The sequence below is a fragment of the Oncorhynchus mykiss genome, chromosome 5, assembly GCF_057628025.1.
Source record: "Oncorhynchus mykiss isolate SJ-2025 chromosome 5, ASM5762802v1, whole genome shotgun sequence".
Lineage (NCBI taxonomy): Eukaryota > Metazoa > Chordata > Actinopteri > Salmoniformes > Salmonidae > Oncorhynchus > Oncorhynchus mykiss.
Window position 1 is genome coordinate 78706291 of NC_143026.1, and position 26397 is coordinate 78732687.

The 26397-nt window shown below is 41.0% G+C and overlaps 1 protein-coding gene across 2 annotated transcripts in view; it reads right to left on the reverse strand.

Moving 5' to 3' along the window:
• Positions 1–21635, reverse strand: part of LOC110524597 (zinc finger protein 644) — a 34226-nt gene extending 12591 nt beyond the window's left edge. The window contains exons 1-3 of one of the 2 annotated variants that reach the window (XM_021604410.3): positions 21271–21635; positions 17559–17608; positions 75–3152 (exon numbers count right to left, since the gene is read on the reverse strand). In XM_021604410.3, coding sequence (XP_021460085.3) covers positions 75–3138 — 3064 coding nt within the window. In that variant the 5' untranslated portion in view covers positions 3139–3152; positions 17559–17608; positions 21271–21635. Of the gene's footprint in view, positions 1–74; positions 3153–17558; positions 17609–21085 lie in introns of both variants that reach the window. The other variant, XM_021604411.3, reaches the window with a different exon arrangement.
• Positions 21636–26397: the final 4762 nt, after the last annotated feature.

Genomic DNA, 26397 nt, shown 5'->3' on the forward strand with positions numbered 1-26397 from the left:
ATTACCCTATTACAGTACAATAGGAAACAATAAGTAATTGAATAAAGACAGGGAAAATATAATAAGTTGCTCACCTTTTTTGATCCTCCGTGCCACAGAGGGGATCTTCCTGCGTATGCGTGGCTGTCGGTCCTGTGAAGCTACCTGCTCAGGTGACACCACGTGGCGAGCATCATAACTCAGCCCCACCCTGTGCAGGTGCCCTCGCACGTGATTGGACAAGCCCACCCCAGACTCAAACACAGCAGGACAATAGGGGCAGGACTTTCTTTCTGACCCAAATGGAGGGGAGACGTCATACTCATAGGAGAGACTTTGGTTGTGTGTTTTGGTGGTGGTGGGTGACTCCGGAGAATCGTCACACACTGAGCTTTCTATACACTCCTCTTTGATGATAAGCTTCTGTATGTCATCGCTGTCATACTCCCCCTCCTTGACTTCAGTCTTTTCAAAATGGTGGTCAGCCTGAGTAGCGTTCTTTTCAAAATGTCCGACATCAGCAGCAGGTGCAGGATCTTCTTTAACAAAAGAACCCCTCTGTCTGCGTATGAAGTAGCTACGGGCATAGGGATTCCTCTCATTCTCACTACTATCCAGGAAATTGGCTGTAGCCTCGCTGGTGTAGGCACTAAAGTCATACGTGTCCTCATAATCATCATCTTCTGTGTCTTCAGGAGTGGTAGTCTCTCTTAACTTTGGGTTCAGTTTTGGAAAAACATTATCAACCACCTTGTCCACAGTGTTGCGGAATGGTGTGGACATTTTTCGTTTGGATGGAGACTTTCGGGTAACAGCTTGGGGCTCTGACTTCCTGCAGGTCAAGTCGTTGCTATCTCCCTGACTCTTGTCAGAGTCACAGCTATGATTTAGCATCTGGCCTATTTTAGCCATCTTGGATGTAACCAACACATCAACATTTGAGGGATATTTTGTCCTTTCTGAGATTCCTGAAATGACATGGTCGTATTGTTTATTGTCTTCCTCAACATAAGGGAGACCTGTTGTCACGTCTATTTTCTCTGTTGGTTTGGGAGATAATTTGTTTGGCTTGTCGCTCCTCCACATAGATGGTGACAGCTTGTTTGTTGAGCTGCCAAGACTACATTTGAACTGGGAGGCGGTAAGATCTTTATAATACTTCTGTGCGTCTGCTTTGTTTCTCGTGTAAAAGTCAGCTACACTACTAGACCAAAAGGGCAAATCTGCTCTTTTCCAGAAAGCAGGCTTTTTAATACAGAACTTTTGCTTCAGCTGTAGGAGTTTTAAATCTGCTTTTTTGGACGGGCCAGCTAGCCTATATTGATCTTGATGGTCAGATGCTTTGTTAAACGGTGGACTTTCACATTCATCTTCACAAAACTGGTGTATTAGGTCACAATGGCTCTTCAGGTCATTTTGATTCTGGGTGCTGAAAGGGCACACTTTACAGGGAAACACAACAGATCTTGATTCATTATCTTCATTGTTATTTGTAGGAAACTCTGACTCCTCATCTTTGATCATGTTCTTGTACTTGTACTGCAGTGTGTCACAGTGCACCGCGTACAGGTGTGCTTCAAGCTCCCGTTCTGTCAGGGCCATGTGGTTGCACTCCTCGCAACAGTAATAACGTTTGTCCTTCTCATGTGTCTTGGCGTGCTGGACGAACGTCTTGGGGCAGTTGGTCCCGAACACACACTGCGGGCACTGCAGCTTGGCGTTCCTGCCTTCGTCTCGGAGTTTGTTGAGTCCCTGTATCTCCTCCATAAGTTTCTCCCGTCTCTCCTGGTGGATAATCATGTGCTTGAGGAGGGAGTTGCGATCGCGGAACGAACGCCCACACTCCCTGCATATAAAAGGCCTTGGAACGTTCTCGTGGTGGCGTATCTGATGATTATGCCCATCTAAATGATACATCATATGTCTATGCAAATGCCTTTTCTCCTTGAAATTAACATTGCACTTTGTGCATGGGAAGAACGATGGTTCTTGTTCGGATTGCTCTGTCTTTAGCTGCTTGGGTTTTCTACTAAAGAGGGAGTCGGAGTGATTGTCTTCGTGGCAATCTGCTCTTATAATCAGTTTCTTGATGATTACAGGACTGTCACTGGGATGCTCTTGACATGAATTCACAGAAGATTGTACATCAGCCTTTTTACAAGGGAAATCCTCATCATTTACGTTGGCGATGTCAAAATCCTCGTCATCATCTTCCTCCTCTTCAATATGCCACTTTTTGTAGGTGTGATTCGAGCTGCTGTTGTAAACTTTTTCAGGAGAGCCTGTCGTACCCACCAGGTGTATTTTACGCTTCCTCTGTCTTTGGCTGGTAAGCTGAGGCATCACTCCCACTCCCGCAGTGTTTTCCTGTAAGCTGTTGTCAACGTTACGATTGTTCCACAACACCCGTATGAGCTCTTTCTGAGAATCCCAGTGTAGTGAGTTAGCCCCATCAGAACCGTCCGACGAGCTCTCAGAGGACTCTGTGGTGTGTAAGTCCCATATAGATCTAGCTCTAGCCTTGACTCCCTCAGCCGTCCATATTTGGTTAATTGGCGTTTGGTGAGGCTGTGGACTGTGGTCTGACAAGGTGGTGTTACGGGCCTGGTAGGGAAGTTCAGCCTCACTCTCCCCAGAGTCAGATGGTGACGTGTTGTTGGCCTCTGGCTGCGTGGTGGCTAATGTTTTCAGAACAGGCCCTGGCCCTGCTGGGTTCTTCAGGGCGTCTGATTGAAACTCACTGGGTGGCGGTAACACCTGAGGACTTGTGTCCCTCTCTACTTGCCATAGTTGGGTGTCCTGGGCCTCCACCAGGACATTGTTGGGCGTTGTGCTGTCTTTGTTCAGGCCACAGCTCTCCTCTGAGTTAGGGTGTGAAGCAGGTCCATTAACAAGTGCTACGAAAGGTAGTGAATGGGCTGCTTGGGCTGTGTGGGGAACAGCAGGGACACTGCTGGGTACAATTGGACTGGGCTGTGCTCCATTTAAAGGGTTTGGGAGTCTGTCAGAGGACAGCTGCTCTGACAACCTTGCAGCATTGTTCTTAAGGGAGGATGTGTGACGCTGTAATGGCTCCTGAGTGGCAAAGGAGTTATTACACAATGGTTCCACCACATCTCCTTCTTTGTCCTCTTGTGCATTTGGCTTTATATCAGCCATCTCCCCAGTATGTTCTGAGAAGAGAGAAACAGAGAAAAAACACCAAATCAGCTTAAAACATACTCAATAATTTATATTGTGTTTTGAGGGCTAAAGGCGATGAAAAATGGATGATTAAAACAAGTCTAAATGTGGCAAAAGGAAATATATACAGCCCAACCCATAACACTTGTATTGGTTCAAAGTCAAAATGCAGGCTAATATTATGTTGAATAACAAACAATTATTATTCCTTATACACACAGAAAATCAGTCAGTGTTCAGTGTCAGCTCTGCCTACTTTCTCTCCAATTGTTCCACACAATGAGAGTTTCATCCACAGTACTCTTCTGATCGGCTCTCTGGTACTGCATTATGATTTTCCTAACACCCTAGTCCACCACTTCTCTTCACAACAAACCCTGCTGTTAGCCCCAGATACCCCGGTGAGGGCTCTTAATTACCATAGCACACCTCTGGGATACAACCTTCCTGTTCCTCCCCCGAACGCTCCCAGACGCCTGCTAAAATTGACCAATTTCCATGTGAACAAAGTAGACTTCCAATGAGATCATACTCAGTCTTAGCACTCTGTGATGGTGCTAACACGGGTCCCAGCACGACACTGTTGTTGCTCCAAACCTGACAAATTGGCATGCGTCGGGCTACACAATCTGTCTGTCTCACATACACTCACACAAACACACGCATGGAAACACTCCCTCACACATACACACACAAACACACACACACAGATATACACATACATAAAGAGATATAAACACACATACATCTATAAACACACACACACCCATGAACACACACACAAACACACACACAAACATTAGGGTTGGGGATTGCCAGGGACCTCACGATACGATATTATCACAATACTTAGGTGCTCATAAGGTATGTATTACTATTCTCACAATTCTCATGACTCTATATGTATTGCGATTTGATGCTCCAAACATATTGCTCACTATAGGTTTATGAGAAAACAAGTTTTGATCAGTCAGAAAAATAAAATGCTGAAAACATGTTGCCAAACTATTTTGGAAGACGGACACCAAGCTATAGGATGCAAGTGTTGCCACAGGTGCAGCCAACAAATCAATACTTTGAGTCAAATACCGATATAATGAAAAATAATATCACAATATGTTACTGTCTCGATTCCCCCTCCCCCCATCACTAACAAACATATAAACAGAAATCAACATTTGACAGATTGCTAAATGTAATATAGACTCAACTGTTGAACATGTTAAACAAGCGACTTAAGAGAGTGAAAATACATTAATAAAATCTTCTAATATTTAACACTCTTCCCAGCCTTGTAATAGCCAAGCTGTGAGACTGAGGCGAGGTGATGTATTTTACAGCTTGGTACAATGTGAAGTGTCCAGGCAGGGTTGTTGTAACCCAAGCTGATAGACATAGACTGCATCCCAAATGGCACCCTATTCCCTATTTACTGCAATACTTTTGACCAAGGCCGATAAGGGCTCTGGTCAAAAGTAGTGCACTTTATAGGGAAAAGGGTGCCATTTGGGATGGAACTATTGTGTAGTCTACAATGTATGCTCAGTGGATTTGACATGATCCAATGTTGGCTGCTCTCTGCAGGAAGCTACGTCGCTAACAAAGTGGTAAATTCAGTGTTAATGAGTGGCTTCACTGTTACCACCTCTGAGGTAAAACCTTCCGAGCTCCCTATTCCCTCCGTCTGCTGTGGTGTTACTGTAGGGGCTTGGGTTAGCAGGGAGGGAGAGGCAGAACAGACGCTCTGCATTTAAAGCTAACTTCACTGCTACCCCCCGAACAGCAGGGTGGCAAAGCCATCAGAATATGATTTCAGCTTTAAAGGCTCATTAGTGGGGCTACTAGCATGCGATATGACTCTCTCTCTCTCTCTGCTCCATATATAACAACCAAAAGCAAACATTCAGGGTTCAACAGGGATGCGATTGAAAACATATTTTTTGCTTCTATTTACTTCATTAGTCAATGTTAAAAGGCTGACTTTGCCTTTCTGGAAGCTATTTGCAAGGATTATAATCTTAAATACATTTAAGCCATATGCATAGATCGATCTGTATCTTATCAATGAGATGTATTACCATTAATCCAGCTCTGCATCATTCCCTAAGACATCTTATATGAGAGAATGTTCAGTAATCATCATGTTCTAGAATTCTCTGAAATGGAATGGTTATGTTCAGCCAAATTCTACTGAAGGAATAACAAGAGCTCTTACTGAAACACCTCACAGATATGTATAATATGTTACTTGGCTTTTTCTTTCTTTCTTTGAGTATTTTTTTACGGGTCTATCAGCACTTTCAGGAACACTCGTATAGCACCTTATCTTGAGGTTACTACAGAAGAAAAAGGGAGGCGATAATTGCATATTATCATTATTATTCTGGATTCCCTGAAGATACATAAACCTTTCTGAGATATTTAATAACCAGCTTGTCTCAACGACCCATTATCTTTAAAAGCATTGTAGAAAAGCATTTAAAACTTTAAACGTCTTACTCTTGACCCTCACCAAAACCTGCAAATTTATTACATTTTTTATTGCAATTTTGTGTTACAATTAGAAAAATAACGAAAACATCTCTGTTGCTCCATTCATCACCATATTTATCATAATGTCCAGGAAATGGCTAAAATATAATGTGAACAGCCTGAAAACATCACAAAACAAAGAGTGCCAGGCTAGCCAGTCTTAACATCAGTAGAGAATCAGTGCTAAAGGCTTTTGAGTTTGGGACTAGTGTCCAAAGGAATTCCCTCTTCCCAACCAGGACCAGTCAACCAGACCAGTTCAAACGCTGGAGCTGTCTGGATGGATCAACAGACAGCCACCCATCCCCATGTAGTATGTCTCTGCCTCTGCCTTCAGTGGGAGAGAAAACACACATCTAAACAACAGGGGGGGGCGGCGCTGCCCCTCAAGTACTGCAGCAGCTCCACAACTTCCTCAGCTAATGGGAACTATTGATTTATTTGACACATAGTGAATTTATGAAGCTGCCTCTCAAGTGTGAGTATCAAAACCCACGGATCAAAATAAACAGGCAGAGATTCAGTCTGACTCTTCAGCAGTCCCAATGAGAGGAGAGCACAGCACTGTTCTCCTCAATGCCACAGTGAATGGGAAAGGCTTGGTTCAGTTCATATGCTGCAGTGTGGTCTAAAGCCTACAGTTAACCAATAACCACATAGACCCAGCGACACCAGATATTTTTGCTTAGGATGGGGTAAGCTTTTGAGGCATTAACAAGTTATATACTTAAACAAATGATAGTTAATATCGCAGACTGCACCTTTACCCAGACAGACCCATGCAGAGACACAAGAGAAACAGGCCCAAAAAGATTAGTGTAGCCTACAACTCTCATAATAACACAGTAATAATAACACAGTAATAACAACACATTAATAATAACACAGCTATTCAGCAACTACTGTAAATTTAGAGCTCACAATTATGCATTTACAATAAATTCAATGGTGCTTGTAAAGAGAATAAAGAGAATAAAGTGGGCAGTTTCATACATCAAATCAAATGTTATGTGTCACATGCTTGGTAAACAACAGGTATAGACAAACAGTGACCTGCTTGGTAAACAACAGGTATAGACAAACAGTGACATGCTTGCTTAAGGGCTCTTCCCAACAATGCAGAGAGAAAAATAGAAAATAATAGAAAGATAATAACACAAGGAATAAAAACACAATGAGTAACGCTAACTTGACTATACTGTATACACGGGGTACCAGTACAGAGTCGATGTGCAGGGGCACGAGGCAATTGAGGTAGATCTGTACATATACTGTAGGTAGGGGTAAAGTGACTAAGCAACAGGATAGATAATAAGCAGTAGCAGCAGTGTGATGAGTCAAAAGAGTTAGTGCAAAGGGGGGTCAACGCAGATAGTCCAGGTAGGTATTTGGTTAACTATTTAACTAGCTATTTATCAGTCTTATGGCTTGAGGGTAGAAGCTGTGCAGGGCCCTGTTGGTCCCAGACTTGCATGACGTTTGTACATGACATGACGTTTGGCTTGATTAAGTTCATTTTTATCATCCAGATAGCTTGTCAACAAAAGGTAATCTACATCATAATAGCATCCACTCTCTCTAGAGGGATTCTGGGGTATGATTATCTATGTCTGTATCCTGATTTGGGGTGTGATTATGTATGCCTGTATTAGAGGTCGACCGATTATGATTTTTCAACGCCGATACCGATTATTGGAGGACCAAAACAGGCGATACCGATTAATCGGCCAATTTTTTGGTTTATTTATTTGTAATAATGACAATTACAACAATACTGAATTAACACTTATTTTAACTTAATATAATACATCAATAAAATCAATTTAGCCTCAGGTAAATAATGAAACATGTTCAAGTTGGTTTAAATAATGCAAAAACAAAGTGTTGGAGAAGAAAGTAAAAGTGCAATATGTGCCATGTAAGAAAGCTAACGTTTAAGTTCCTTGCTCAGTACATGAGAACATATGAAAGCTGGTGGTTCCTTTTAACATGAGTCTTCAATATTCCGAGGTAATAAGTTTTAGGTTGTAGTTATTATAGGAATTATAGGACTATTTCCCTCTATACCATTTGTATTTCATTAACCTTTGACTATTGGATGTTCTTATAGGCACTTTAGTCTTGCCAGTGTAACAGTATAGCTTCCGTCCCTCTCCTCGCTCCTCCCTGGGCTCAAACCAGCAACACAACGACAACAGCCACCATCGAAGCAGCGTTACCCATGCAGAGCAAGGGGAACAACTACTAGAAGGCTCAGAGCGAGTGACGTTTGAAACGCTATTAGCGCGCGCTAACTAGCTAGCCATTTCACTTCGGTTACACCAGCCTCATCTCGGGAGTTGATAGGCTTAAAGTCATAAACAGCGCAATGCTTGACGCACAACGAAGAGCTGCTGGCAAAACGCACGAACGTGCTGTTTGAATGAATGTTTACGCACCTGCTTCTGCCTACCAACGCTCAGTCAGATACTTAGATACTTGTATGCTTGTATGCTCAGTCAGATTATTTGCAACACAGGACATGCTAGATAATATCTAGTAATATCATCAACCATGTGTAGTTAACTTATAATTATGATTGATTGTTTTTTATAAGATAAGTTTAATGCTAGCTAGCAACTTACCTTGGCTTACTGCATTTGCGTAACAGGCAGTCTCCTTGTGGAGTGCAACAAGAGAGAGGCAGGTCGTTATTGTGTTGGACTAGTTAACTGTAAGGTTCCCCCGAGCTGACAAGGTAAAAATCTGTCGTTCTGCCCCTGAACGAGGCAGTTAACCCACCGTTCCTAGGCCGTCAATGAAAATAAGAATGTGTTCTTAAATGACTTGCCTAGTTAAATAAAGGTGTAAAAAAGATATATATATTTTTTTAATCGTCAAATCGGCGCCCAAAAATACCGATTTCTGATTGTTCGGCCATTCTGATTAATCGGTCAACCTCTAGCCTATATCCTGATTCAGGGTTTGATTATGTATGCCTGTATCCTGATTCGGGGTGTGATTACGTATGCCTGTATCCTGAGCAGACGCACTGCACTCAGTCTTGTCAGCCTGAATCATGGTAATGTAATTACACAAAGCCTTTGATAACCAAACAATGTCATCCACTGCTAGAGTAAAAATACATGTATTTGACTCAAACAGTTCTAATGAGAAGAAATGCATTAGTCACAAGTGCACTACTTTTGACCAGGGCTGACAGGGCTATGGTCAAAAGTAGTGTACTATATAGGGAATAGGGAACTATTTGGGACACAGAAACTGTTATAGATTAAAATTATATATTAATAGCCTATGTTCTAAAATAGGTTGTGGTGTGTATATTTGGACTAAACAAAGGTTCGGAAGAATGTAAGAATAATAGAACATGCCTTGAGCTTTCTTTCTATTCTATGGAACAATAACAAAAACAGAGAGAAAAAAACGCTGATTACACACCATGAAGGCATTAGTGATGTAAAGTTGTGGCAATGTTGAGTGGACTCAAATTCAACTAGCCAGAAACATGCTCTGAAAGCAAGCCCCGAATTTCACTAAACAAAAGAATAATACATCCTGTCAGTAAAAACCAAGTGGGCTAGTTTCCTTTCACAGAGTTAAGACTAAAGAGCATGTAAAAAACTACACCTCGCACCAAACCCCCAAACCTTTTCATGCCCTTTTCTCTAAAAAACAGAAAGAGAATAAATGAAATGGCTGTGATGGAAGAATTACTGATGAAAAAAAGGTGTAGAGAGAACATTGGGAGTGATAAAAGAGGACAGGGAGCGAGTGACAGTTGGGTTAAGACAGAAGTCATGTTCAATAGCAGGTAGCAACATCAAACGTTTGAGTTCACAGGGAACCTATGCAACCTTGTCTAGCACAAGGCTTTTCTGTTGTGTGGAGTAGATTATATCTGTTCAAACTGCTGACATGGCCTCATTTTCTGCCCGTAGTGTTAGAGAGGGGATTAAACTATATAAACTTTGAAGCTTTAAACAATACCTTTCAAAATTAAATGGATTAAGGGAGGGATGTCTGATGGGGATTTCCCTGGGCTTTGTTAGTTTTAAACTTCTCTCCTTTTTAAGGAGAAGAAAAAAATCTTAGGTCTGAGGTTTTTTTCAAGCATTCATGTGACCGTTTTAGTGAGTTCTCTCTCTCTCTCACAATGAGGAGGAGACCAGGGCCAGTGGCCACAGAGGAGCAGATACTTTCCCTATGGGCTCTGGTCAAAGGCAGTGTTCTATATAGGGAGTAGGGTGCCATTTGGGACACAGTCACTGTGAATACTACAGCAGACAGATGGTTCATGAACATCATATCTGTTCTGTTTAGATACACACAAATACTGAGAAGAAAACAGTCACTGGCTAAGTCCCAAATGGCACTGTATTCCCTATATACAGTAGTGCACTACTTTTGACCAGAGCCCTATGGTTCTAAATGGGGAATAAGTTGCCATTTGGGACACACTCTAACTAAAGCATATCGCCGCCACACTCATCTACTCAGCTGGTTCTGGCAAGCTGTGCAGTGCTGTTCATGCCTGTTGAAAATGGCACATTTCCATGTACTACTGTGTTTGTTGCATCCTTCATGACATGAGCTGTTGATTCATATCGTCTCATCTGTTTTGAATGTGTGATGTAGGCCTAGATGTAGAATGCATTGGTAGCTTTGCTATTTTTATTTATTTATTTAATTTATTTATTAGTTGTATGGATTTGGGCTTTTAATAAATGTGAGAGCTCACCATATAGAAATACTTCGGGGCTATATGCATGATACAAGCAATTGCTATGATCATGATCGGGCATGCTCAGATTGCACCCTGTCTTTTTGTTGAGATGGAATTATATAAAATATAGGCCTATAAAACTTTGTCACTGCCACTTTTCTGTAGTCACACACGTGACCAATCACATGAAAGAGATGTCAGTGTCAAACTCCTCTCCAAACGGAGGACAGGCTCCTCTCTCTGCCGAATGAGCAGGCATCAGCACGCTTACATCTGGAGGAATGTCAAGCATCGCACATATCAGGATGAAAAACCTCTCATTACCTTTCTTTAAAAACATAACATGAATATCTGGCTCCGTCAGTCGTACAGAGTACATGGCAAGGATGGATCAGGCAGAAGGGGGTATAACAAGGACCTCTCACTAGCTAGCTACAGTAGAAAGCAACCCAAACTCAATTGATTCAGCATTATTCATCATCAGTAGAACAGAGCATTGTCCCCCATTTAAAGTACTTTATACCTTTAAATCTGTGTGTTCTCCGATAATATTATTCCGTTTTAAAATACTTTCGGCAATTAGTGTATTCTGCAGGTAAAGAACGTGTAATCTAGCAGGCCGTTAGAGTGTTGTTAGATTGCTACACCTACTGTGTGGCAGCTGAGCTGAACTATATGGCTGGCCAGAAGTGGGGATGTGGTCCTTAGTCCTAGGCCCATAAACAAGAAGTAAATTATCTGCAAAGACTAACAATAATAATAACAACTGCCCATGAACTGTTCCTGGTTCGAAGGAAGGAAAATAACTTTCCCCTTCCAAGAAAACAATAAAATAATAAAAAACACATAGATATAGCTAGGGATACAAGTAAGTAAACACAAACCTTTCCAATCAAACATAATTGTATGTATTAACCTTTATAATCTAACCCACAATGCACTCTGGGTGATCAGAGACACGGAGCAACTTGAACGCACTGACCCTGACAGCAATGGGATTCCCTCTTGTCATTTCTCAAGGTCCACCTATCTAAGCTGTGCATACAGTACAGACACATATACATTGAGATATACACACAGACCTCCCCCCCCCCCCCCCCCCCCCCCCTACACACACACACACACACATAACATGATTATTCAGTGGTGCTTGTCAATTGCACCTTTCCAGCGTGGATCAAAGAGTGGCTTGCACCAGGGGTTCTGCACCAGGACCAGTCATTAACATGGGCCTGCCACTCTACCAGCCCAGCCTCCAAATAAATCAAAGGGTCGGCCGGGGAAGAAAAGAGGCTAATATTTCCTCAATAACCCCAGAGAGGCTCCATGGAGAGATGCAAATTGCCTCCCAGGAGACCCCAGGGGGATGTGGAGGACAAGGGAAGCTGGCTGGGAGGCACCGCACTGGGGAATCTAATGAGTATAATGGTAAACGTATACAAGGAGAGGTGGAGTAGGAGGAGAAAGTGCTCTCTATTCATACCAATTAATATAATCTTATCAATGTAGGTACACCGTGGAGAGGTGGGGTGGGCTGGCGTCTACCGTCTAACCCTTAGCCACTGATCACAGGCGAGGGTTTGACACACACACACACACACACACACACACACACACTCTCTACACACACACACACTCTCTACACACACACACACCCCACGTCCATCCTATGAGTATGTGTATTAATCAACAGACACTAGGCCCCGGTCATTAACCCTATGGGAGGCTGGTCAGGCCTGGGGGAGTTTAAGGAGATTTTAAAAACCTCCCTCCCTCTCATTTCCAGATCAAAAGAAATCTAAAAAATCAAAGAGGTTCACAAATGTCCCTTTTTTGACGACTGACTGACCCCCCCATTGTTCTGAGATATATTATTTTATTGTAAGGATGTAGCAACATTACAACTGTAATAAATACCATTGGAAGTAGTCTTCTTCCACCTGCTATCTGTGATTTTAAATATAGATTCATGAATTATAGACAGAGCTTATGGCATCTATTGCTAATGCATGATATGACTATAACATGATATAACTTCATCTATTATGCTGCTGCGAGCGTGATTGCATCAGTTTGTGAGCGTTCAGAAAAAATATCCACAGAATACTGTTTTCGTGAAGGATGATTTAATCTTTCATTCCTTTTATTGAATTTGTTAGTTTGTTCTTTTCTTCTCACTAACTTTCCGATGCTGTGGGATTCATTTCAAGTTGACTCTTCAAAGACTCTCAGTCAAATGTTCGCCAGGCAGTGCTTTCATCAGATTTACTCACATTGAAAATCTGATTTGGAAGCCCTTAAAAATATTTTAATCTCTAACGATTCAGTTTATTACAGTTAAATACTATTAGTCACTATCAATCAGTCAAACATGCAGAGTGAGAGTCTGAAACTATAGCTCGTTCAAAATATTTGAATCTCTAACGATTATATTATATATTATATATATTATATTATATCTTTACATAAATAGAGCAAGATATGAGTAATAAAGTAGAGATTGACCAAATCCTCAATTACCCCTACAAGTTATCTATCAGATAACTGAGTCCTGGTTTGAGCTAACATTAATCTATGATTGTCATAGTCACATGGGAGTACTTGTCAGATTTGTATCATGAGAGGTATATTACTGTAACCTGATCATGTGTATAACTGGACCTCTTCCAATACCAACAGTAACCAACAGATGGCCCTGCTGCAGCCTTCCTGTCCTGTACACACAGGTGGACTGGACACAACACTTCACAGGCAGAAACTCAACACACAACACAACACTAGAAGACTGAACTATGAAAGGCAAGATTCTGTGTACTTCATGATGTTATATATGAGCCACTTTATATGGATTTACTGTATTCTAGTCATGGCTCATCCTATATAACTACTGCTGTACACACCTTATCTATTCATACTGTTCATACTGTCTATACACACCACTATATATATTTATTTATATACCGGACTCTGACATCGCTCGTTCTGATATTTCTCAATTTCGTTATTTTTAGATTATGTGAGTATTGGTTTTTTTGCTAGTTATTACTGCACTGTTGGAGCTAGAAACAAGCATTTTGTTGCATCTGCGATAACATCTGCTAATCTGTGTACGTGAACAATAAACATTGATGTGATTAGAAGAATAACTGTACCAATGATAAACATATATTTTTTTACTCCTATCTTCATAATATCAAACACGTATTCCAAATGTCTGAGTAGGATACTGTAATTTACCAGGTAGCAGTCCTTCAATGCAATGTTTTAAAGATTTGTAATATAACCTCTGCAGTCAGAATAATGAGATTCCCAGCAGTTTAGTATGAACAGCTGACCATGCAGCGATCTTACCCCTCTTAAGAAGTGAATAATACTCAAATCAGAACAGGACTTAGTTTAAGGGAGCATTTGCACTGCCCTAAAAATGGCATACAAATCCTTCAAAAATATAATATAAAAAAATGTCCCTGATCTATCCTTTTGAAGGTCATTTATAAATCAAGCTGGCAGGAATGTGTCTAGAAGGAGCTGATTAGATGAGGATTTGTCTCCCTGAGATGGTTGAGAGGAGAGAAAGGAAGGTTCATCACTATGTAACAACTAACCATAAGTATAACGGTAGGCTCAGAAAGCAGGGAGCACCAGTGACTTGATCAATTAAAAAGTGGTCAGATGAAACAGACGCTAAGCTACAGGACTGCTTTGTTAGCACAGACTGGAATATGTTCTGGGATTCCTCCAATGGCATTGAGGAGTACACCACATCAGTCATTGGCTTCATCAATAAGTGCATTGATGACATCGTCCCCACAGTGACCCAACCCAACAGTACATGCCCCAACCAGAAGTCATGGATTACAGGCAACATCCTCACTGAGCTAAAGGCTAGAGCTGCCGTTTTCAAGGAGCCACCATAGCCTGTGCCCTGTGCCCAAAAACACTAAGGCAACCTGCCTAAATGACTACAAACCCGTAGCACTCACGTCTGTAGCCATGAAGTGCTTTGAAAGGCTGGACATGGCTCACAACAACACCATTATCACAGAAACCCTAGACCCACTCCAATTTGCATACCACCCCAACAGCTCCACAGATGGTACAATCTCTATTGCACTCCACACTGCCCTTTCCCACCTGGACAAAAGGAACACCTATGTGAGAATGCTATTCATTGACTACAGCTCAGCGTTCAACACCATAGTGCCCAAAAAGCTCATCAATAAGCTGGGACTAAACACCTGCCTCTGCAACTGGATCCTGGACTTCCTGACGGGCCGCCCCCAGGTGGTAAGGGAAGGTAACAACACATCCGCCATGGTTATCCTCAACACAGGGGCCCCTCTGGGGTGCGTGCACAGTCCCCTCATGTACTCCCTGTTCACTCATGACTGCACGGCCAGGCACGACTCCAACACCATCATTAAGTTTGCCAATGATACAACAGTAGTAGGCCTGATCACCGACAACGACGAGACAGTCTTTAGGGAGGAGGTTAGAGACCTGGCCATGTGATGCCAGGACAACAACCTCTCCATCAACGCGATCCAGACAAAGGAGATGATTGTGGACTACAGGAAAAAGAGGACCGAGCACGCCCCCATTCTCATCGACGGGGCTACAGTGAAGCAGGTTGAGAGTTTCAAGTTCCTTGGTGTCCACATCACCAACAAATGAACATGTCCAACCACACCAAGACAGTCGTGAAGAGGGCACGACAAAACCTATTCCCCGTCAGGAGACTGAAAAGATTTGGCATGGGTCCTCAGATTCTCAAAAGGTTCTACAGCTGCACCATCACTGCCTGGTATGGCAACTGCTCAGCCTCCGACCGCAAGGCACTACAGAGGGTAGTGTGAACGGCCCAGTACATCACTGGGGCCAAGCTTCCTGCCATCCAGGACCTCTACACCAGGCAGTGTCAGAGGAAGGCCCTAAAATTTGTCAAAGACTCCAACCACCCTAGTCATAGACTGTTCTCTCTGCTACCACACGGCAAGCGGTACCGGAGCGCCAAGCCTAGCCTGTGTAGCCCTATGCTCAAATCTCAAAAATGTCACATCCAACTCTGAGAATAAATGGGAAATTTAATTAGGACGGCCACAACCTTGATAGATATCACAGAAAGGTCCAGCTGTCTTTTTACTAATTTAGTGGCAAACTTCTGCTGTTACCCTCTCAATCAATACAAACACAGGGCTTACATTTTTGGTTAATTGGCGCTCAATGAGTGAATAGCTTCCACATCAATAGAACATTCTTCCGGCCTTGGTTGTATTGATCCTGGAATCTGCACAAGAATTTTCAAACGTCTTTTCTGATTGGGCCTTCTTGTCTGTGGTCTAGCATGTGGTTAATCTGGATGACATTATGTGGTCACAATATGAAGATTATATTATTACTACAAAGCTACAGAATGGAAATACAAATACTTTCTATTTCTTTTAAATATCACTAAACGTACCTGTATTTATATGTGCATTCAATATACTGTAGACTTGGTGTAGACGTATCTATTCAGTCATAAGTAAATCTTGTATACAGTTAGCATCTTAGAAATGTAGTTTAATTTAGTATGGAACACAATGAAAATGTTTCAATCCTTCTTTCCTCTGAAATATTGCTTTTTTTTGTGATTGTCGACCTTCACTGTTGTCAGACTCTACAAATACTTCTCTAAAAATTATAGACTGCAATGACAAATCAAAAATAGTAATTAATCACTGTAATGCTTGCCTATTGTTATGTGCCATTGTTCATCTAGACCTGTAACTCAACTCGTCTGAATGGGGGGGTTAATTAAGGCATTAGTGATCATATTGTGCCCCTTAGTGGTGGGAACGCTCTGTAACCAGACAGACATGTTTGAGGAGAACAGACAGATTGGCTGACACTGTAGAGATACTTCAACAAGCCTGTGTTACTGGAGTGCCCAGTGAGTTTAGGGGTCAAAACCCCAGGAGACCTGCAAGGGGCTAGAACCCTCTCTCTACACATGATGCACTATATAGTCCCAGTAAGGGACCAACAGTGAATGTTGTGATTGTCCTGAGGACGTCCCCTGTTACCTGGGATATAGAGCAAACGTACCATGAATGTATGTCATTCAAGAAAATAGAATATTAATTTCAATATTACAATATTACTAGATCACATAACAACACTTAAAATCACAGTCATATTGTTTTGTGTCAATCTCTTCTTGGTCTATGTGTATGACTGGAGGTATAATCAGAGTAACAGGAAATAGACTTAACACTGCCTATGACCTGCCAAGTGTGGTGTAGTGTAGTGTAGTGTTGGAGATGGCAGTGACAAATGGTGTGTGTTCCAAATGGTACCCTATTTCCTGTGGCTCTTGGTCAAAATTAGTGCACTATATACTGTAGGGAATAGGGTGCAATTTGGGATGCAGAGACGGAAGTGACATCTGAGATTTAATTTGACTCTGCTTAATCTAATCACACCTAGCTATAGTATCAGAGCAATTCACAGCTCTGAGCTACAGTTTCAGGTGTTATGGCAGTATGTATGGAGAAACACAACTGCGTCTCACAATCATCACACCTCAACAACATACAGTCACATTATTGTGCGTTAAGATCCCTTTCCTTCAATATAACCTGAAAAAAATGATCAGTCATGCATGACATCTTCTTAAATTTTGAATTTAATATACATTCATTGAAGTATACAAAGATAAGTAGCCCTTTCCTGCAGTCAAATGACTAGCAGCCTCATGGGTGGAATGTTGTTAATATTTTTATAATTTCATAATTAATAAACATATATATTTTTAAACAGCTTAAAATATTGTGTTTCTTTGTCAAATGGTTTTGTTATATTTTAATCATAAAGTGTAATATTGGGAAGAAAACAAAAAATGTAATACATTTCAACTCTATAGCTGACATATCTGACATGGTACATGTCATGGTACAGGTGTATTCTTAAGCCCATAACCATGTGTGTGAAGTGTATACTTTGGTTTCAAATTAGATTTGTTTAAGACTACCAAAACCCTGATTTAGCACACTACAGTAAAAGGTTATGGTTAATATGGTTCAGCACAAAATACAATTGTAGACATGTTACTAATGCTTGTGGTTTACTAATAGATGATTCCAAAGCAGTCATTCCTTACCAATCTGTTCCAAACCATTGGTTCCACTCTACGGTCTTCTGAAAACCCACCTGTAATAAAGAAATAAAAATGGTCTTTATGTATCCACACATTAATATAATGTAGCATACAGTATCAAAACTTGAGTTTTAAAAGTGATACACAAATGTTCCCTTCAATGGCAATGGTACAATGGCAGTGTTGGCTACTGAAGTAGCTGCAATAGGACATTTCCTATAGATTCAATCGTTTATACTAAGAGGATATTGTCAATGTATGCCACATCATCCAATCATTCTGCCCTTATTTCCTTTTGCTACTAAAAGATATGTGGTCCTTGGTACTATATCCTTCCTAAGGATTACTAAAATATCTCATCTCTCACTGCAGCTGCTCATCTGAGTTGATAATTCAGGGCAGTGTACTCCCGTTACAGTAGTCCCTGGCGTCTTCATTTATAGCAGTATGAGCGCGTCAAGACAGCAGACTCAAGTTGTGTTCCAAATGTCACCCTATTCCCTACATAGTGCACTACCTTTGACCAGAGCGGCCTATGGGGCCTGGCCAATAGTAGTGCACTATGTAGGGAATAGGGTGCCATTTGGGATGTAATTCTGTACACATGATGTTTTGCTATGCCGTGCATTCTGCGTATTCTGGCGTCTTACATTTGACCTTGTCAAGTTACATATAATCAATGAGGATAACTTGCCTAGTCCATCTCATTTATTAAGTCAAACTGGGAAATCGGTTTACAAGGAGGAATTTACTGTGTGTGTGTGTGTGTGTGTGTGTGTGTGTGTGTGTGTGTGCTTGCGTGTGTGTGTGTGCTTGCGTGTGTGTGTATGTGTGTGTGTGTGTGTGTGTGTGTGTGTGTGTGTGTGTGCGCTTGCGTGTGTGTGTGCTTGCGTGTGTGTGTGTGTGTGTGTGTGCTTGCGTGTGTGTGTGTGTGTGTGTGTGTTTGCGTGTGCGTGACGCCAGAGTGTACAGTTGAAGTCAGAAGTTAACATGCACCTTAGCCAAATACATTTAAACTCTGTTTTTCACAATTCCTGACATTTAATCCTAGTAAAAGGTCTCTGTTTTAGGTCAGTTAGGATCACCACTTTATTTTAAGAATGTGAAATGTCAGAATAATAGTAGAGAGAATTATTTATTTAAACTTCTATTTCTTTCATCACATTCCCAGTGGGTCAGAAGTTTACATACACTACATTAGTATTTGGTAGCATTGCCTTTAAATTGTTTAACTTGGGTCAAACGTTTTGGGTATCCTTCCACAAGCTTCCCACAATAAGTGGGGTGTATTTTGGCCCATTCCTCCTGACAGAGATGGAGTAATGGAGTCAGATTTGTAGGCCTCCTTGCTTGCACATGCGTTTTTAGTTCTGCCCACAAATTTTCTATGGGATGAGGTCAAGGCTTTGTGATGGCCACTCCAATACCTTGACTTTGCTGTCATTTTGTCACAACTTTGGAAGTATGCTTGGGGTCATTGTCCATTTGGAAGACCCATTTGTGACCAAGCTTTAACGTCCTGACTGATGTCTGAGATGTTGCTTCAATATATCCACATAATTTCCCCCTCCTCATTATGCCATCTATTTTGTGAAGTGCACCAGTCCCTCCTGCAGCAAAGCACCCCCACAACATGATGCTGCCACCCCCGTGCTTCACGGTTGGGATGGTGTTCTTCGGCTTGCAGGCCTCCCCTTTCTCCTCCAAACATAACGATTGTCATTATTGCCAAACAGTTCTATTTTTGTTTCATCAGACCAGAGGACATTTCTCCAAAAAGTACGTTCTTTGTCCCTTTGCAGTTGCAAACCGTAGTCTGGCTTTTTTATGGCGGTTTTGGAGCAGTGGCTTCTTCCTTGCTGAGCGGCCTTTTAGGTTATGTCGATATAGGACTCGTTTTTACTGTGGATATAGATACTTTTGTACCTGTTTCCTCCAGCATCTTCACAAGGTCCTATGCTGTTGTTCTGGGATTGATTTGCACTTTTCACTCCAAAGTACATTCATCTCTAGGAGACAGAATGCGTCTCCTTCCTGAGCGGTATGGCGGCCGCGTGGTCCCATGGTGTTTATACTTGCATACTATTGTTTGTACAGATGAACGTGGTACCTTCAGGCGTTTGGAAATTGCTCCCAAGGATGAATAAGACTTGTGAAGGTCTACCATTTTTAATGAGGTCTTGTCTGATTTATTTTGATTTTCCCATGATGTCAAGCAAAGAGACACTGAGTTTGAAGGTAGGCCTTGAAATATATCCACAGGTAAACCTCCAATTGACTCAAATTATGTCAATTAGCCTATCAGAAGCTTCTAAAGCCATTACATAATTTTCTGGAATTTTCCAAGCTGTTTAAAAGCACAGTCAATTTAGCGTATGTCAACTTCTGACCCACTGGAATTGTGATACAGTGAATTATAAGTGAAGTAATCAGTCTGTAAACAATTGTTGGAAAAAATTACTTGTGTCATACACTAACTGACTTGCCAAAACTATAGATTGTTAACAAGAAATTTGTAGAGTGGTTGAAAAACAAGTTTTAATGACTCCCACCTAAGTGTCTGTAAACTTCTGACTTCAACTGTAGATCAACTTTCACATAAAGTCAATATTATTTGAGGTAGGTCATAATCATAGATTATCATAACATGTTATAAATGCTTCGGAATTTGCATGAATTCCAGGTACAGTGTAACTGAGGTGAGTGACTCCCACAACTGAAAGGTGTTATTAATGTTATATTAATGTGGGCATACTAAATTAGCAGTTGTTGTGGCAGATTACCTTCAAAGTGCAAAGATCCCATTGCCTTTAAAGTAGGCTACTGCAGGAATCTGTTTCTAGAACAATGGTTTCCAGTTAACATTAGGGCATGCAGAGACATGATACCCATATAATGCATTTCACATATTGTTTTCATGTTTGAATGGAATGGACACAGTGGAGCAAAGAGATATTTATACATGTAAATAGCACTTGATTCTATGAGTCTATCTTCAGTATGGGAAAGGCATTCCATGACAGCAGAACCCCCCAAAAAAATGTGGGAATCGATTATAATAGTATTTAATACTTTGAAACAATCAGTCTAAGTTTCAAATAGGTCAAGTGCATGATTCATGTAAGTCTTCTAAAAAGTTGAGGAGGTAGCCTAGGGTAGTGGCTACAAATCTGACCTAATTAGTTGAGGAATGCATTGCTCCATGCTTGTTTGAATACTTGAAGTGTCAAATGACTAAAATATCAGACTGGCTGCAGATGTGACACGTATAGCTCTGTCTGGAGTTTGACAACACCCCCTTTAATTAAAAGGTATAGCCCTCTGTGTTAAGTTATTGGGTACAGGTAGGCTACAGCCCCATTGCGTAGCTAAAGAAACAACAAAGAGTCTATTGAGTAGCTGAAAGCTAAGAACTTTTGGAACGGTGCTTAACTACAACATACAGGACAATGGAGTGCTTAGTGAGGATCGGGTAACTTGACAGTGCACAAATTGGTGAATGGAAGTCAAGTCCATCAGTCCATACTGACCATTATGCATGTCGAGCCAACGTCTTGCGTTATCTCATCTCTATGCCAGTATGGTGCCAGTGTGTCCGCTGTATTCCGTGCTCAATAAAACCAGGGCTACCACGAACCTCTAAACATGTCAACACCAGATACCCCAAATAATAATATATTGTCTATAGACGCGTGTATCGAAGCATGAGACCTACCTTCCCAATGCAGGAAACAATAACAATTAGCAAGTTTGTCATTACACTTGACACTGTACGTTTTTCGTCCTCCATCCATTACAGTGTCGCCATTTTGCTTAAAATTCTGCAGGTTAAACTATAATTCTGAGAGGGATGTTTGCAGCGGAGGAAATAAATGTTAACGTTAGCTGAATAGCACAGCGCATAGGACTTCTTCTCTTTCGCCGACACTGCAAAAGGCAATGAACATAATGTAATAGAATCGGTATTTTATTCCATTCATGTTCGATTTATGGCAATGGTCTTCACGACAAAAACTAGCGGTCCCCTATTCAAAATATGGACCATCCCAGACCCACTGTAGAAAAGTCGTTGGGTTAAATGGAGCTTGGAAGATGGCAATAACTGTAGGGGTAGAGTGATAATGTTGTCTAACACACACGGGAAAATGTTTGTTAGACAGTGGAATGTTACATTGTAGCCAGACACCATCAAATGTTAAATTAATTGTGCTGGACATGGATTTCACTCAACATTTTATTGGAAGGGTGGGGAAAATGACATTAGTATATACACACACCATTAGCTTCCTGATTGTACCCCTTCTCCTCTCAAATTGAAATGTGACATCATACTACATTGTTTTATTGTAGTAGCATATTTTTACTTTGAACACAAGTTTACAAGTGACTGGGGCGGCAGGTAGCCTAGTGATTAAGAGTGTTAGGCCAGTAACCGAAAGGTTGCTTCTTTGAATCCCAGAGCCAACTAGGTGAAAAAATCTGTTGATGTGCCCTTGAGCAAGGCATTTAACCCTAGTTGCTCCTGTAAGCCTCTCTGGATAAGTGTCTGCTAAAATGTTCTGAAATCTAATCTATTCTAGGTATCCATTCCTGAGTGACTATATAAATCAGGAAAATACATGAAGCTCTTTATAGAGTCATTAGTAACAAGGCTAGTGTAGATATATTTTCAAACCAATGTATTTGTGAATTGCCACAACCTTATTGCAGTGGCATACAAGATTCAGCAGGGTCTGCAATTTATCAGGCTAATCCTCGACAAAGCACAGGTAGGCCTATTCTAGCCTATCTTGACTTATCTATTAAGTTCAAGGGGATCTGTAACAGTAAAGTTAGCTGCCAGCCAGCACAGCATTATAGTGTATAAAATCATCTTGTATGGGACTACAAGGCTGATGACTTGGATATGTATGTCGTTATATCCCCTGATTATGACTATGCTGTCGAAGCCGGCTGTTGCAGGGGTTCCCAAACTTTTTCACTCAGGGTCCTCCTTCCAGCATTGGGGAAAATCCTGCGCCCCCACTGCATGCGCTCGCACGTGCCATGTCTATTTCTATGGGCACAAGCACTGTTCATGATACAAACGGTTCACACCCTTCTTGTTGGTGGAGAGAATTGTTCAGGTTTAAAGCTTATTTCTTGCAATTCTATACATTTTGCCATGTCTAATGTGTATTCATATGACATTTGAGTGACAAAAAATGTACAGTAATATCTATGGGGTAAAAAACATAAATAAAAAACGTTAGCTGACTCTGGCTAGTTGATCTGGACATTTCTGACAAGTTGTAAATAGCTCTTTAAGGTATGCAAGGACTTAGATGACAAGAGGAACTGATAATGCACTGCCCAATTTCAAAATTGCACCTTGTGCATTCTACTATTACTATTATAGTAATTTTATAGCCGGACTGAGTTCCTTAAATATATATATATATATATATATATCGGCAGGGAGTGCTCGGGTTCCCACGTTTATATATATATATATATATATATATATATATATATTGGAAGGGTGGGGAAAATTACATTACTGTATACACACACCATTATATATATATATATATATATATATATATATATATATAAACGTGGGAACCCGAGCACCCCCTGCCGACCCCTCTGGGGGCGTGCCCCAAAGTTCGGGAACCACTGGGCTGTTGGATAGAATGGGGTATACAGCACATTTGCCTAATGAGATAATCATTCTAGAATATAAGTGAATTCTAGAATATTCCATATTAAATATTTTACTTGTGAAAATGTGCTACTATTATATTTTTAATGCTTCGCTGCTCTCACACAAGTAAACCAGTCAGCTTTAACCCTCATTTATATTGTATAATGATGATAACAGACTGAGTGTATATTATTGATGTGATTGCATTATTTATTTGACCGAGCACATGACCCCAACCATCCATCCCGTTACCGTTGCTGTTGTTCTGTTATGTATAAGTAAACAGCATATCAAATGCTTCCACAATAAAGCTTTTCAATATGTTTCAATCCTCTTGTGTCAGATAGGCAGTGTGTTTTCAACAGGCTAGTTAGATTTACACTGAACCAATGGTGGACGCTCTTTGATATCAATATTATTACTGTTGATCATCTGCAACATTATGGTGTATCTCTGCTCAAATTATTTTAGGGACAAAGTTGCAGAGTAAATGTGTAGACTGCTACTATATGGTTCAAGTTGGGCATTTCAAGCTACACATGAGAGTCATAATATACCATTTTACTACATACTGTACAGCATGGATACCACATCTTCCAATTGGCACCTCTGTACAGTCCTCCATATGGTTATTTTTCTTATCCTGCAATCTGATCGTTTTAATTTCCTGTTAAATTGTTTATCTTTAGGGTCTTGTTTACTCCAGCATGAGACTTCATTTATATTTCATCACAAGATAAATTCCACTATCAGGGACAAGCTGGCGATAAATGGTTTCATTTTAAAGACCTTTGTTGAATTTTTTTTCCAAATGATATTGCTGACAGAGCCTCAATTACAGTTAAACAGTACCTTCTGGATAATAGCCTCTGCCATGAGCAATTATAGCAGTAATACCTGGGAAATTGCTTGTTCTTCTTTTCCACCTTCTCTCAGGTCAGACTTGATCCCTGTCCTTCTTTCTAATCTAGTCTAATCTAATAATACTAGTCATTTAAATGTATATCAAGGAATGGCTAACTGTGCAATGGTAACAATAGTGAACATTTTGTATCGATGAATCAGGGGCTTGTTCTTCAGTAGTAATTATGTTTTTATCCCTAAAGGTTTCATGTCTGTCCTGTCGCACTACCAATGTGAATCTAATACTGGATCTTGCATGCCCCATTGAAAAACTAATTTCACCACCTGATGAAAGCAAGGTAAATCTTAGAATACACTACTGTATATCACATGACCTAGGTTACCTTTGACACAAAAATATGTAATTGTCATCTATCATATTGTCAACCAAAATATGGAAATATCTCAAGCCCTGTACACCCTTTACCCTTAGGTGGGTACAACAAGCTCCCTAAAACTCTCGCATTTCTTACATTATGAAATATTCATTCAATGAAACAAATGTTTAGAGCAAAGTCTTTGTACTGTATGTAAAGTATGGAGATAATTAAATTGGGAGCAACAGCCATTATCTACAAGAAACAGTGTGTGGACACAGATTCTGAAATGTCTGAAGTATTTGGCATATTAAATATTAATAGGAAGTGCAAAATATTTTGATTAAATTATTAAATGTGTGGATCATTAATCATTAATGCTGAAAATTAGGAATATTTGCATATTTTTTAGGCATAGTTCTTTATTTAAGGGATGGATGGAGTTCAGAGATTCATCATATCGTATGTATTTAAAGATACATTCACATAAGATGAGAGTTTTTTTTTACTCAGTCTCTCTATAACCCATATACAATAATAATTAGGTGGGTCATGTCAAATTTTACACATGTACAAGTGTGTATTAGGAATGTGTGTTTTGCATATCCCAACTCCCACTGTGATACCCTCAGAGAGTGGGGTCATGGCCAGGGTCTGAAATGATCAATGCTGACCCTGTAGCAATTAGGGTTAAGTACCTTGCTCAACAGGTTTTTCACCTTGAGGATTTAAACTAGGGACCTTTCGGTTACGGGCCAAACGCTCTAACTGCTAGGCTACCTGCCACCCATAATGTATCATTGTATGTACTCAGATGGAAGCGATAGCACAATGGTACTGTAGTAATCCCTCCCAAAGAGTGTTGTCTCTTTGTGAGAGATATCAGAATTGACACAAGGCCTCTGTTTTCAGAACATGAAATCATTATTTTAATGGCCTGCCAAGTGTACGCACATTCCCAAAGTTTGATTTTGGTCTGCAAAACGAGCAGCTCAAAAACCTCAGACAATTTATTATGCTGTTTGTGCCTCACGCTACTAGTTATCATCTGCAATTTATTCCCTACCTTGGGGTACTGTGAGCCATTTTCTCATTTTTTCAGTGGCTCACTTTATTTTGTGATCCTGGGTGCTGCAGACTCCTGCCTCCAGCCATGGTGTCAGAACATCACAGAAAACTGCACCATTATACTGAAGCCAGTTAACAAAGAGAGAGGCAGAGAACCAGTCTAAAACATGGGGCAAGCGATAGAATACATAAGATTACAGAGTTCACCATTTCACTGGAGGATGGGAGGGAAGCAGGGAGGGAGGCAGGATGAGAGGGAGGGAGGGAGGACGAGAGGGAGGGAGGCAGGACAAGAGGGAGGAAGGCAGGACAAGAGGCAGGACGGGAGGGAGGACGAGAGGGAGGGATGCAGGACTGGAGGGAGGTAGAACGAGAGGGAGGGAGGCAGGACAAGAGTGAGTGAGGATGGACGAGAGGGAGGGAGGGAGGGAGGGAGGACGAGAGGGAGGACGAGTGGGAGAACGAGAGGGAGGAGATTTGCCTCTAACGTGGAGCATGGAGAGGAGGCTCTTGCCTGTGTTTCATCCCCTGTACTGAAGGATTGCATCCCAAATGGCACCATATTCCCTATATACTGCACTACTTTTGACTAGGGCCTATAGTAGTGTACTAAATAGGGAAATGGGTGGCATATGGGTCACACCCTATCTTTCCTGCTGCACAGGGATTCTGAGTCACTAATGAAAGCTGTTTCAGGCCTCAACACACGCATCAACCATAAACTCAAGGTCACCTGTGTGTTCAGCCACCTGTCTTAAAGACTGTTGCTCAAAATGTAGAATCTATTTGACGAATCCCTCTGGTATCACCATGTTTTCCTGTGTTTTTGTCCATGTTTTATTCAGAAAGGTTGGCTATAGCAGCTTCA